Source organism: Sphaeroforma arctica, assembly GCF_001186125.1.
Source record: "Sphaeroforma arctica JP610 unplaced genomic scaffold supercont1.68, whole genome shotgun sequence".
In the NCBI taxonomy this organism is placed as follows: Eukaryota; class Ichthyosporea; order Ichthyophonida; genus Sphaeroforma; species Sphaeroforma arctica.
The window spans coordinates 16,840-31,764 of NW_014040490.1; the positions used below are offsets into that span (position 1 = coordinate 16,840).

The window sequence follows — 14,925 nt, forward strand, 5'->3', positions numbered from 1 at the left end:
TGTGTGTGTGTGTGTGTGTGTGTGTGTGTGTGTGTATATATGTGTGTGTGTGTATCTGTGTGTCTGTGTTTGTTTCTGTCTGTGTGTTTGTGTGTTTGTGTGTTTGTGTGTCTGTGTTTTCATAAAAATTTATATATCGTGCACGCGCATTCATTCGATATTTATTGTATTGAATATTTTCTGTGTGTGCGCGCGCTTGTGTGTTGTGTGTGTGTGTGTGTGTGTGTACTATATATATATATATATATATGTAGATATAGCCATGTGTATCTACATAGATATATGAATACATGTATATATATATATATATAATATATATATATATATATATATGTATATATATCGTGTACACGCATTACTATAATGTTTTTTTGTTTTGTATATCATATATGTTTTGCATATATTATATGATATCAATCTCACTTGCTATGTTCATGTTGGTCGATTTCTCGAATGTTCTAGGCACAAACATTTGCAAGTACACGAATTCATACATCTTTCATTCTCGAATATATTTCAAAAACCTGGATTTTATTTAGTTAGTTTTGAAGGCTAGTGCATGAAGTCACTAAACACTTCAACAAGTACACTTAATGAACCATATATGTGATCTATTGCGCTTTCTTGAAGTCCCTATTTTTACCGTGAGTAATCACCCCGGCAACGTCGGCACTGCAAGCTGTATATGATTCTTATTTCTAGCTGCATATATCCACTCTTTCGACTATGCCTGTATGCAGGCACCAGCGATCATTGAAGAACGCAACGAAAAGCGACCAATCGATGATGTAGATCCTGAAGATCAAGAAGGCGGAGGTGTGTAACTCTAGGTCGAAATTTTGGACCGATAGATTCTAACTTCTCCTGTAAAGGTTGATTTTTCTTTCCATATCGAAGATCGAATTATTGTAACGTGAGCATCTTTGTAGTGAGTTTATCGAATTCAATGATACAAAATGAACCCACATGTCATCTCTTTTGTCCAGACTACACATACCAATTCTCTTGAGACGTGGCTGATACATTGCTACGCACGCATCGCGCTAATCCTTTAGTGATCGGCATCGTTTCCTTCGCATTTATTGGTGTCGTTGCCAAGGCTGGCGGTACTTTCTGTAAGGTTGCTTATTCCAGTTTGAGTACAAGCATTTGGTATGCTATCTGAATCACATTTGCACATCTCGTACATGATTCTAGACGATGATGATGACGATGAACAAGCCAGGATTCTGGCCATGATCGAGGGCGATGAAGAAGAGGTGGGGGTTTTTTTTGTGGTAGAAATTGTATCACAAATGTATGTTGTTGACCACATGTGCCTGAGCAGCTGCCATGGGCTTGTGCACAAGAATGTTAATTATTCCTTTCTTATTTTGAATCACGGATGTGTGTGGGTCAGAGAATCCAATCGTAGATTTTGCTATTTTCTGGCAGGCGTGAGGGTCGCATATAACATGCAGATCCTAGCATATGTGATCTTGATACCTCGATTCTGTCTCATCTTCATTGTATGGGATAAATCGTATATTCGGACTCTTCAGACCCATTTACTAACATAAGATATGCATTTGTATATGCAGGGTACTGATTTCAACGCCGCTGATTTGAAAAAACTGGTACTTGGTTTCGAGAAGAAATTGTATAAAAATCAGCAAATGCGTGTGCGATACCCTGACGAACCCACAAAGTTTTTGGAGAGCGAAATGGATTTAAGTGACGACATACAGGTAAGCGCCAATGTGTTGCATGGTGGTACTCTTTCATAGCTTAGAGGTCGATTGATTTTGCCACACAACGATAGAGGCTTATCGATTAGTGGGTATAATGCACTGTCCATCCATTTCAGTTTTGTTACCGACTGGTGTGACAAGCGAAAAGTAAGTCAATTCAGATAGAGTATGATGCGCTTGAGAGGCGCGCGCTTGCTAAAGTATTACCTGGGATTCATCAGGACGTCGCAATATTTCAATGGTGTGTTCGAACTTTTTCTGATCCACGAGGCTCTATATTGAACCGAGTATGTAGCCGGGTTGCATTGGTCCCTTCGTGAGCCAGACTTATGGACCGTTTGATTCTAACCTGATGTGCTATCGATGCGTTTATATTAGGGATTGAACGTCATCGCCACAGCGCCCGATCTCTTCGCAACCTTGGTACAACTTAAGGTGCTGCCGTCTATCCTTGGCCTGTTATCACACGACAACACGGACATCGCCCTCTCTGCAGTTGCACTGCTGAGTGAAATCTTAGACGCAGATACTCTGAGTGAAAGCCCTGAGGACGCGGAAATATTGCTCAAAGCCATGCACGATGCACAGCTGCTGCCCTTGTTGTTTCAGAATCTGGAACGGCTGAATGAGAGTAACAGAGAGGATGCCGAGGGTGTACACAAAACACTGACTATATTAGAGAATCTTTGCGAGATCGACGATAACACTCCGAGTTTGATGTTGAAAGGAACCAGTAAGTTACTCTGTCGATGATTGCATGTTTATCCTTTGGCATATGATCGTTCCCACGGTCACTAATAGGTTTCGAATGAGAAATTTTAGAATCTCCAACAAGCTTGAACATCTGCAGATTTGAGTGTGAACATATGAATGTATGTCACATGGGATGTAATCTAATATTGTGCATATTTGGCACCCGCAGAGATGCTACCGTGGATTCGTCGGAGGCTCCTCACCAAGGGACTTGATGCTAATAAATTATACTGCAGGTATGTACTAAATATCATGCTATTGCTTGCGGGACAAGATTATTATGGTCATTTTTGGATCGAGTAGTTTTTTCTGCTAGAAACGGATTTCGTTCCCAAAGCTGTACAATTTAATAAAGGCTGATTAAACCTCGCTTTAACAATTTAACTACAGTGAGCTGCTATCTATAATACTACAAACTTCGAAAGAATCGAGGCGGAAGTTGGCGACCGAGAATGGAATTGACGATTTGTTACGAATTTTAGCCGTATGTTCTCCCTTTTATTGTTGGTATTCCTGTTTTTGTCCGCTGCACAAATGGAAGTTTGTATATGCGTATGTTGGCGAAATATATTCGTGATCTCCTAGCTAGCTATGCCGGCTCGTCCAGCAATGTGCGCGGGGTTTTGCTACTTCTCACGCATTGTCATTAATTGCATATTAATTTTGGATCTTCTTATTCAACCTCGTAGGGCTACAGAAATAAAGATCCTCAGACACCAGAAGAGGTGGAGTACTTGAACAATCTGTTCGACTCAGTCACTACCACTCTCCTCGAGTCCGAAGGTAAGAAGCACTTTCTGCAAGGAGAGGGTGTGGAGCTGATGATTATCATGTTGAGAGAAAAGAAAATGGCCGTGTTCGGTGCTATGAAGGCACTAAGTTTCGCCACGACCGGCGATGAGGTGGCTATGTGCAAACGATTTGTGGAGAAACGAGGACTGAAGTCATTGTTTCCCCGGTTCATGAAGGTGCCCAAGAATGCCAAGGGAGTGGCGGATAAAGGCGAATACGAAGGTGAGCTACATTTGTTGCCCACTTTGGCATCACACCGAGTAGTTAGCTATCATTTGATTGAGCTTGTATGTATCTCAGTGAGTATTGTTTTTTAATTGCGTATATTGCACTAGTGGTCGGTGGTGCCCATTGCTTGGTCAGTGTTGCTGCGTATCTCGCTGAGTCTCTTTATGTATGTTGATGGTATACTTTGACATATAGAACTCAAAATTACATATATCTGCTATCTAAACCAGTGTGCCATTTACTAATCCGCCCTTTTTGGCATTTATTCGGTTTGCTCAGAACATGTATGTTCTGTGCTTAATTCTTTACTCAGAAATATCCGGGACTCGACGCTGCGAAATCGGCTGCTTAACAAATTCGTAGAAGATAACTTTGCTAAGGTACGTATGATCAATCAGCTGAAATTCGCGAGCTGGATTCATACAAAAGATAGTCGCAAAATTTACATATATATCATCATACTCTTGAAGCCATGGCTTCTTGTGGTTGTGTCGAAACGTACATCGAACTATTTATCGTCAATCAACAATACTCGGTAGCAACTCGGTTGATTTACTGAATTTATTGTAGAAGCTGACACTGGCACATGCTCACCCGGCTGCTTCCGATGATATTCAATCTTCCAGGTTGAACGTCTGATCGAGCTACACTTGCAATATAGCGAGAAGGTAGCGAAAGAGGACCATGAAATTGCCAGGGAGACAGTCGCGTATCTTGCTGAGGAAAAATCGAAGGGAGACGAGCATCCCGAGATTCCACCGGAGATGACTGACATGTTCTACCTGAGGCGCTTAGAGAATGGGCTATGTTGTTTACAGCTCGTGGACTCAATTATTGCAGAAATTATGGTGGCGGGAATACCACAGGTAAGTGTTCCACTCAATGTGTTCTTGACTATGAAATGCAGGAGATTGTGTAGCTGTGCATATACGATCGCTGGTAGTGACTGTGTATCTGTTGTTTCGCAAACCATGATCGAATATGGTTCTTTTCCGGAATTTAGTTTGTCAGTCTGTCATTATTCTCGATTTTTTGACTGTTTGACTACAGAGGGATTGAGAGAACAAGTAGGAATACGGCCTATTATATCAGATTTCAAATTCTGCATGCTTGCACCCAAACAGATACGAGGGAAAATCAAGAAGTTGCTCGCTCAACAAGAGCGGTCGCTATACGGGGTCATCGATGTGCTTGACGGTATGTCATCTGCTGTGGCTTTCATTATGAGGTTGTTGTTGAATGTGGAACTAGCAAGTCCGATAAATGAGGTTGTACATGCGGAGATCTCGTGTATGTGCATGTTGTTAGTAGTATCGCTTATGTTTGTTTACTTTTGGTGTTCACATTTCAAAATATGCCAGATGCCGCGAGGAGTGGACACGAATAGTTCATGAAACTCTCGTAGCATATCCTATTGATCACATAATTTAGACACAACACATCAATACTGATTTCCTTGTCATGTGACTTTCACTGCAGAATTTGCTTCGATGATGGGCGAGGAGACAACGCTTAACAGTTCGTCTACAGCCAAGGTGTCGAGAGAAAAGGCGCATATACAAGATCTTGTCAGCAAATTGCAGGATGGTGGAATGTCGTCAAAAGATTAAACACCATTCATAGATACTTACGCGATACTGTGTATGTGGGCATTTAATATTCAGCTCTGGTTGATTCTTAAATCCAAGACACTCAAGGAGTTGGCGTGTGTGCGTTCGGGATGTCACAGCATAATTTGAGTTAGGTACTGGCCCACGTTCTGTCGTTAGAAACTTGTTCTCTAACCCCCACTATACTAAATCCTGAATATTGAGTCATTGTATTTGAAATATACCTTACATTAGCGCTCTTGACTATTTGCGTTAATTCTCCTTAAATCCTAGTTTTTGAAGGCCGAGTAACGAGCGAGCCATAAGTGTTGTGTAGAACAGTTGACCAGGCACAATTGGGTGAATAGGTAGCATGCCAAAGTTTAAACTGAATTTGTCTTTGGTAAAATACAACCATAGTGTGCGATGCTCCGACGATAATTTTTCAAGCAGCGATGTTTAAAATCTCGTGTTATGCGCAGTTTGCGATGAAAGAAATGTATTACGAATCGAAAATACTAGTTGACTTGAGTGTACAGAATTGTGCAAGTGACAAATGCCAGGAAATGAATACTCAAAATTTCGTGGAAATTATTTTCGAACAACATGAATTGATTTATATGTCTCAAAGATAGGTCAAGGCAGGCGAGTTGATTCAAGAGTGATCTGAAATACAATCGACTTGAATAGCGTTGTATTTCCACTGACGAGCAGCAATATGTCGTTTTCAAAATTTATGCATAAGGTCATACAATACATGGGTGTTTCATGGTATCCTCAAAGAATTCTGAGAGGCGGTTGATCGAAATCCAATGCACGGGCTCTAGCCTATGTGCAGAGAAAACTTAAAATATATTTTGGTCGAGGTGAATCATAGACATATACGATTAAATAATTGAGAACTTGTATTGACTGTGGTTTGTGTATGGCTTTTTGAATCGAAAGCTCATTATCTTTCAAGCGGTCAAAAAAAAATGCTTGGCTCGTTATAAAGTCATATTATTTGTCATCACGAGCCACCTCTAAAATACAGCATACATGCGTAATATCGCGTGCGAGTTCAAACGCGGAATATTGTGATGAATATCAGATGACTAATAAAATTAGCTTCCCTAATAAGAATCGGTAGTATGTAGATTTGTGCGAGTGAGTGTGATCGTGCTACTACTGGTATGCTTCTATAGGCATGAATGTGCACTTTCTCTTTCTAATTAATGACCGTTTTGGCATACTCGGAATAATAGGCTACAAGTCCATAGCTATGGGCCCATAACATTTTACTATACAATCTGGCATTTTGTGAGTGATGACTTACATCAAAGATTTCTTGTACGCATCGGCCCGTATGTTGGTAGAATAGCCTATATATCTAGGTGTGGTTTACGAACAGATGAAATAAGTAGATTATCACTCTGGGTTCTTGGGACAACAAATAAAAAATTCTCAAGATGATCGCATCGTAATTATATTGGTGCTAAACTTAAACCAAGGAAAAGGGACGGGTCTCAATCCTCCAATCAGTAGACTATATCAGTTCGCAAGTTAAATTGAAATTTTTCAGGACTTAAATCAAGAGTAGCTGATTTGGAAAGTAGAGATTTTACCGATAACAGATCTTCCATGCAAACCAATATGTGTGTAGTCTTCGAGAACAGACTTCCTAATAACCTTGTTTCGTTCTTTAAACTCTGCAGATTAGTTGCAAGCCATCTCAAATAATATTTTCTATAGAGTGCACATACTGCCAATGCATATTGATAATGGCAAGATTCAGATTCTGTGCCTGCTAATAAAAAACAGGAATGCAAATAGAACATGTTTATGTGTACGTATGCCAGTTGGTGCCAGTTCTACCCGAAACGGCACCCTTAAAAAATTATCGTGCACATATACATCTTAACTGAACTTACGCTCATACAACACTCTCTAGCAGATACTTCCCGAAACTTAAGAATCGACTTATTGAACCTAGTCGCCAAAGACGGAAGATTTGTTCCTTCAAATAGGTCACTATCGATCAGTTTTGTGACCATTTTTCAGCCTCGTAAGCACTAATCCCACTCTTGCATGCGTACCTCACAACGTAATACCATTTTCGATGCACATAATTGTCTCGATTCATGTAAACATGTGATTGTTGCAACATGCGCCTTGTCGTGTACATGTTACGCTCTAATCTTCCCTCTCGTTGTTCCTGTGTCTCATCCGCCAAGACCCGCCCCTACTGTGCATCAGAAATCGTAGCACTGTCACTGTTGTCATTGCTGTTGTTATTGTTGTTATCTTCATCACTTTTTTGCTTCGCTTTCAGTTCGTATAATTGCTCCCCCTATTAACGTACAGACCCAGTAACTTCTGGTACATCATTTCTAGGACCAAGTATAATTTGAGTGTTTAATTACCACCCTACGCTACTGTAAGGTCATATTTCCTGACACTAAGTGTGGGTGGTCTCTGTCGCACTCCAATGTTGCCACCCCATGGGTTATGGTCATGTACGGATTTTGCGAAGCTAACCCACCATCACACCTGGCGGGTACCAGATTTTTCTCAGTACCAAAACCTAGTCTGCGTTCCACCTTTCCAAGCACATCTCCGATGAGTTTTTTATTTTGGTGCCAATCGTTCTTAACTGCTATTGTGTACATATGTCTGGTTGATTACGTTTATTTCGGGCTGCTGCATATCTACCGGCTTGACATCAAATGTACGTTTGACTAGACACACGGCAGATGGGTTCTCTGCCACGCCTTCGTACGAAGTCCAATTATCAAAGTTCTATGTATAATCAACACTTATATCTTCTCAGTTTATCATTTTAGATTGCACTTGAGAGTATTCTAATGTTGCTGTATCTGGATCTGATTTTAGCAACTTTGACACACGCCTTGCGATAGGGTGTTTATTGCCTTATCGGTATGTGTTCGTTTACGGCCGGCAGGGTGTGATGCTGTGTGATGCTAGCTAATACGTCCGCCTCAAAGTCTTTTGATCTGTTACTAACTAGATTACAGGACTCGCCTGTTTGAGGTTTCTTTCCTCGGGCATCATATGACAAACTTTTAGCGCCCCATCTAGGCGTTTGTGCATGTGTATACTCGCTCTCCGCTTACAAAAAGGATCATGGAGATGAATATGCTTGCAGCTTCAGTTTATTCGTACCTCGCCCAGAACTCGGATTTACCAAAACAACCCCTAAAACTAGGACAAAAGTAAACTGACAGCGAAGAACGAAGAAGCGATATGAAACCTATATAAAGTCTTGTAGGATATGGTGTATGTTCCTTCTCTGTGTACGATCTTCTATACCAGGCCGTGTGCGATTAGCCTCTTTGATTCTTTCCTATTTCAACAAAGTGTCACTCACACATTGATGTAAGTAAGCTCAATGGTATTCTGCCATAGTGTAGTCAAGCAATTTAACCAGGAAAGTGTTGGTTGCTATCATGACACAAGCGCGGATTAGCGTGTGTTCACGGCAATGGGTAAAGTTTTCATGGGAGGGCTTGTCTCGGTCCTTGATAGCCGGGCCTCCACGTGAGAATCTTGTAAATAAACGTATTATTAAATTTCCATTTTATTTACAAATCAGATATTTGGATACGTCCTATTAAAAAATGCCAAAGATAATATTTGGAGTAGATCTATTAATAGTACTATTTTATTCTCCAAATCTATTTATACCTGAATACTTCAGTAGCGAGATGGCACAACCGAACATAGGTATCTACGGACTATTACCGTTACCTAGTTTGTCCTCCGCTCAGCCGACCTGATTACCAGTCTGATGAAAGCTATTCGGTAATTCTTGATAAGTGGTTAGTTATTGGTTAAAACAATAACTAAGGACATCAAGAGTCTTTTTACCATTTTTTTTAATACTTTTTTTCTTCATATACTTTTTTTCTCCTGAAGATAGGATTATATACGAGTATCTCGAATCTGCCCCAACGTATATGTCTTTCTATCAGTATATCAGGTTCTGTCATGTTCCCACCGCACTCCAATAATCACACTACTATGTATGTAGTTATCAGAACATTCACAAACTCGCACATATCACGCATATTAACGTGCCAAAAAGAACGAATACACTTTGATTTCTTAAACGCGGAGTGTATTGGCTGAATCACATTTCCATTTTCAAAATATTGAACATGTCTAGTAGGGTTTTCAATTTTCATTTTTGACCGCATGATGGCTGCCGTCGCTGTTGCTGTCGCTATCATTGTCACTATGGTAATGCGGATACATGGTTGCGTTAGTCTCATGTTGATAGTGTTTAACTGGACGTGTAGGGAACATGACTCCGTCATACACAGACACACGCTACCAGTTTACTGGCCGGCCTGTATTAACACCACTCTGCGGGATACGTATACGCATAGGGTTTTCGAAATCTCGGTTTATCCAACCGCTCTTTGAATCCAATGAGTTTAACTGGGGCACTGACTTATAGTTCATAAGCCATTGTGTGCTATCGTTTGTCAATGCCGCCGGGGTCATCTGCGAAAAGCTGATCACCACTTGAAAAGTCATTGGGCACAGGGCGTTCAATCGAATCGCTCTGAGCGGATGACCCCTGCTGCCCCGGTGTATTGGAGTTCACAGAATCCAGTTTTTCGATCCCTGACCCCATCATTTTGAGCTAGCGATTCAGTTAGTTAGTTAGTTAGTTAGAGTACGCTATACCATACGGTTAATAGAGAGCGCATGTTTTATTCCTGTACCTGCACGTGCAGCACTAGAACGGTTAAGTTCCGACGTATCGTATTGTATTCTATGCGCCTCTGCGTTCCTCCAGAGTCTGTTGCTGAGGCAACAACATTTCGTGTTTCCGCACGTACCTACGGTACTGGTTTGGGGTGAGCAGGCTCTAGCCTGTAAAATTGCTAGTTTCCGGCACAGTGATTGTGGGGTTACAAACACCGACATAGAATGCAGGGTAGATAGATTTTAACCCCACAGTGTGTGTATGTGTGTGTGTGTGTACGTGTGTGTGTACGTGGTAATAATAAAGGGTCAGATATTTTTATAGAGCACGTACATGTGTGTTTCCAGCGGTTCTGTGTAGCAATCGTTCATAGCGCAGTAGTGGAAAATTTTAGACGACTTGAATGTATGGTAGCCCACTTCTGTAGAAGACGTATTAGTATCGTTGGGTGTATCGTCTGGTGGTGGGCCTTTCTCTCAAGGCTGGCTGACTTCTGTAAGTATAAGAAATATGAGAGCAACCAAGTAGCTCAAAATGCAGTAAACGTATCTTGAATATTTTGGCTGCGACATAAACACGTGTGTACAATTTCAGTGGGAAATCAAAAAAAAATACATGGGGTAAAAAAATACATGGGGTTCAGTACAGGCATCTCGTAACCCCCATTGAGCGAGACCAGGTGTCGCGTGACACGCCCAGACCGCGTGACGTCGGCTAAACCACGGGTGACGTCCCTTTTCACACGTGTACACAAGCACGCGTTGCGCCACACTACAACAACACGGCACTTTTTATGAAAATTATGTGACGCACTTACTAGAGGATAGTCCGGTCATGATAAAGCATGGAAGGAAACAACGCGACAGCCTTGTCTAGTAAAAATCTAGACACCAGCACCGATGCCCAAGAAGCTACGGGGATTCTTCAGAATGAAGCAACCCAAGTCTCGGCCGATGACACCGTCGGAAGTATTCGTGACCCAGAACCAGCAACAGAACCTAGTCCAGCAGCTGACAAGGCTCACGCGGGAAGTAGAGCAGCTGAAGTCACAGGTGGTCCAACAGACTGCAGTGACCCCCAAATGCAGAGCCAGCTGATCAAAGAGTTACAGAAGTACATAACGCTGAACAAAGTCCGCCTGTGTCTCACGGATAAATTAGAGCACATGAAAAAGACCCTAAGAAACCCGCCGCCAAGACACGGGTGCTCCGGCCCCAGGGTCTGACCAAAATCGAAAAGCGAAGAGTACGGATGAGAAACGGTGCGATGAGTGGGATAATCTACTGGACAAAACCGAAACACTCTTAAAGTCCACGACCGAGAAGTGGCCTAATATGACCGATTTCATTGACAGGCTGAAAAAATGGCAAGCTGAAAACAAGATCCCATCAGCTGCGTGTCTGAGTCCTACGCCTGACACTACTGCTACTACTACTGCTGCTGCCATTACCAATTTTAGTAAACAGCCAGAGAATGCAATAGCAGAGTCCCAAGACCCCAAAGTCGAACCGGTTTTAACTTCAGGCCACGCAAAAGAGATAATCTTTCCAAGGACGGTCCCATAGAAGAAACTACCGCCAATTTAAAAATGCAACGGCCAATGAGCGCCCGCCAATTTTTTTTCAGACAATAGTGACTCGGAGGCGGATAGTAGTGAAGACTCGGACTAGGACGGACACGGTGACCCTGATGCTGTAAAAGCCGGGCCTCCACATTAGAGTCTTGTATTATAAACGTACTCTTAAAAGTACGAAAACTTAGTTTTCCTTAAATGGTTTTTAACGGTTTTATTAATTAAATACCTTTTCCATTATAACGTATCAAATATTTGGACAATGCCATTAAAAGGCCTGATTAAAATACCAAAGATATGATTTGGACTAGCTCTATCAATAGAACTATATTTACTTTCCAAATCTATATGTATCTGAATACTTCGGTAGCGAGATTGCTCAACCGAACATAGGTTTCTAAGGACTATTAGCGTTGCTTAGTTTATCACCCGTTCAGCCAACCAGATGTGCCAGTCTGATGAAGGCTAGTCGGTAATTCTTGATAAGTGGCGAGTTATTGGTTAATACAATAACTATGAACATCAAGAGTATTTTTCTTTTTTCTTTTTCTTTTTATAATTTTTTTAAAAGATAGGATTTTACGAGTCTCTCGGATTCGCCCTAACGAAACATAGTCATAGTTTCTAGTAGAGCGACAACGAAGCACTAGATAAAATCCCTTCGGCGAAAACAGTACTGAGAGGATTATATATATGCAATGTCTCAGCCTCGCAATCCCTCAGAGTATTGCTGTTTTCACGAGGCATACCTAACTTTACTAAAAGACTCATTTCGTTTATTTTCCTTTGAATTTTATTAAACCTAGACTCAACCTAAGCGTTTATTTACTCTAAGGCGTTAGTATCGCCTTGATAGATCGAAACTGATAATGCGGTGGGGCAACCATTGAAAAGGTTCAAACAGTTATCCGGCAGTACCAGCTCCTGACACTATGACTATGGATACAGTTCGCACTCCCACGCGTACGCCAATCACATTCCCCAACGGGAGGCACAAATATTTTACGACACCATCCCAATAATAAGTTTACAAACAGTAGATTTATCCATCATCCGTCCGCCACAGGTAACTACGGTCAAAGTATGCAGTATGGAAGTCCCGGCAGCCCTTACCCCAAACAGGGCGGGTATATCAATCGGCTCAGCAAACAGATCTTGGGGGGACGTCGCTAAATGTGTACTGTTGATGGATGGATAGATTCTCGATAAATAAATAACTAAATAGAGTACACGCTTTACGCATGTACGTATATAGCAATTTCCTCTTTTTGTTGTTGACCGTCAGGGGTGTAGATTGTAAGCAAAGGCAAACCCATGAAACACAAAATCTCCCGTGTGTATTTGCCAACAACCAACCACAACGCTGCATTGTTTGTAAACAATAGTGAAGGTGGGAAAAGCATCCCTTGCACCGTGCACAGTAGGTACAAGGAATAGAACTGTCTACCCTGTTTATACGTCTATATAAACCTGTGTCCCACAGCCCACTCTGTCACACGATGCATCTATACTTATTTATTTATTTATTAAATATATACATATACATATGTATCCAACGCCACGATGGACCATAACCAGAGTCGCTGCAACGGTACCCGTATCCTGTATACGGGGTTGGCCGTTGGTGATGCCGATGCCGATGCCAACAAGGAGAACCAGGACCCGAATACCTGGCGCCCCATACCTTTACGCAACCACCCATTGGTTAAAGGTCTGTTTATCCACCGAGGCTGTGTGTACAAGGAAGTGACCATAACACCGAGTTTTTAACCCATGCTCCGACCGATCCCTGTTCATACATCCAAGGTTGCCGTCCCCCGTCTCCGTCTGCCGCCCAAATGTACTAGGTCCAAGTCTAAGGCCACCCCTAAACCGCCAACCCAGATACCGGCAGCCCCGCCAGCATTGCCTCTGTTGCCGCCGTTGCCTCCACTACGTTCCTTTGAGCTCACAACGTGCATATAGACGCTGCCAGAGTCGAACTTATCCGACCTTGCCCAGCTACCTGGTGTGGCCGACTCCATACTGGAGTTTATGACCCACTTTATCAGTGAACTGCCACCGCTCCCCGAGGCGTACCCCACACCACCTGCGAGTCCTACGGCGAACCCACTACAGCCAGATACTGTTACCGCTGTCCGTACCGATCGAGGAAACGATCCCGAGACCGTTGAAGTCCCTGTTGCTGATAACCATAATGTTATCGCTCGTTCATCGCTCGTCGATGGGATCCGCATTCCGGATCAACCGAACCCGTGAGTCGATCCCGTACGTCGGTTCCTCTACGGCTTAAACAGAGAATGGGAATGGGATGTACATCCACCCGTCTGAATTAAATGGCTTTGTAAACCGTTCAAACGTATTTGTTCTGAGTCGCAGTCTGTTGTTCTCTTCCTCTAGCTGTAGTTTCATGTCCAGCACGTCCACTAGGTAGCCCTTTAACTCGAGATAAGGGCTGTCCCCCTTGTTGTGATTGTATGATACGATACGTGTGTAGGGGATACACCTGGTGATATCGTCGTGCGTCACCTCTCCATCCGGTTTGTTATCCGGCATAAACCCCAGCTACGGGTGCACGGTCACCCCCTGCTCGCCGTCGTTTAGAGTGCCATCGTCGTTTCGGTTGTCCACGGACGTCAACACGTGGGTCTGCACCATCAGCCTCTTTTCGGTAAACGCCTTTACTTCGTCTGTGTCCGTGTCACCCTCACGTTCCGGGAAATCGGTGAACCGTTTCATGGCTGAATATTTTGTGCGGTCTTACTATAAATATTTACTTCTATAGCTATACGTTGAGATAATATTACAACCGCGATCAGTATGGTTTTGATATCTAGGTGGGGTCTTATGGTCCAGGTAAAGCCAAACTATTTGCCTCTATTCAACGAGCTGTACATCGATCCAGACGACTCGCGCCTAACTCACCACACTAAAAATGACAGAAACAACATCGAGGTGTTCTGTTATGTATTCGTCGGGAGCGCAGAGGAATGGAGGGACGACTACAAGGACCTGGTTGGATTTACCGACCGTGTGTACCCGGGCTGGGAAGACGAATGGCTGTCCCCCAAGAACGAGGAAATCGACGACCCGGTATTCGACATTATGCAGAAACGGTTTGCGCGCGTAAAAGACTTGGGGTGCAACTCAACAATACGGATAACGTGTACAACGACAAATATATGAAACATATCGAAAAGGATATCTGTTCCAAAGGGATGCGCATCTCCTATAAGAACGATATATCAAGATACGAGGACGGACGTCGGGCCCCAAACAAGGGCAAGGACAATCTGGTGGTCGAGGTCGGCAAGTACCTGGCATGCCCCGAGTTCAACTCTGCCGTTGCCGGCAAGTTTAAGACCGTACACTGTGTACACTATAACAACAAGGCCTTCAAGAAGAACCCCACTGCCAACATCAAGCACCTGGTTGTCAGCAGCGGCGAGAATTGGAATCTGGTAGACATGTAAACTAATAAAGAATGACACACACTTACGTTGTAATACTTATTTCTTTGATGACGCATGTATTTACTCACCAAGT

At 42.7% G+C, this 14,925-nt stretch overlaps 4 protein-coding genes across 4 annotated transcripts; all 4 read left to right on the plus strand.

Annotated features, from left to right (window-relative positions):
- Positions 1-734: 734 nt before the first annotated feature.
- On the plus strand, positions 735-5,115 carry SARC_01651 (hypothetical protein; the record flags this gene model as incomplete). The annotated part of the gene is made up of 11 exons (XM_014304600.1): positions 735-816; positions 1,198-1,259; positions 1,581-1,727; positions 2,109-2,463; positions 2,653-2,719; positions 2,874-2,967; positions 3,173-3,497; positions 3,783-3,883; positions 4,130-4,369; positions 4,628-4,700; positions 4,983-5,115. 11 exons carry the CDS (start codon positions 735-737, stop codon positions 5,111-5,113), a joined length of 1,677 nt encoding a protein of 558 aa, XP_014160075.1. The 3' UTR covers positions 5,114-5,115.
- Positions 5,116-10,650: 5,535 nt separating this feature from the next.
- Positions 10,651-11,031, plus strand: SARC_01652 (hypothetical protein; the record flags this gene model as incomplete). The annotated part of the gene is made up of 1 exon (XM_014304601.1): positions 10,651-11,031. The coding sequence occupies one exon, from the start codon at positions 10,651-10,653 to the stop codon at positions 11,029-11,031; it is 381 nt and encodes a 126-aa protein (XP_014160076.1).
- Positions 11,032-12,942: 1,911 nt separating this feature from the next.
- SARC_01653 (hypothetical protein) lies at positions 12,943-13,638 on the plus strand (the record flags this gene model as incomplete). The annotated part of the gene is made up of 2 exons (XM_014304602.1): positions 12,943-13,125; positions 13,345-13,638. The coding sequence occupies 2 exons, from the start codon at positions 12,943-12,945 to the stop codon at positions 13,636-13,638; spliced, it is 477 nt and encodes a 158-aa protein (XP_014160077.1).
- Positions 13,639-14,199: 561 nt separating this feature from the next.
- On the plus strand, positions 14,200-14,852 carry SARC_01654 (hypothetical protein; the record flags this gene model as incomplete). The annotated part of the gene is made up of 2 exons (XM_014304603.1): positions 14,200-14,505; positions 14,580-14,852. The coding sequence occupies 2 exons, from the start codon at positions 14,200-14,202 to the stop codon at positions 14,850-14,852; spliced, it is 579 nt and encodes a 192-aa protein (XP_014160078.1).
- Between the last annotated feature and the right edge of the window lie 73 nt (positions 14,853-14,925).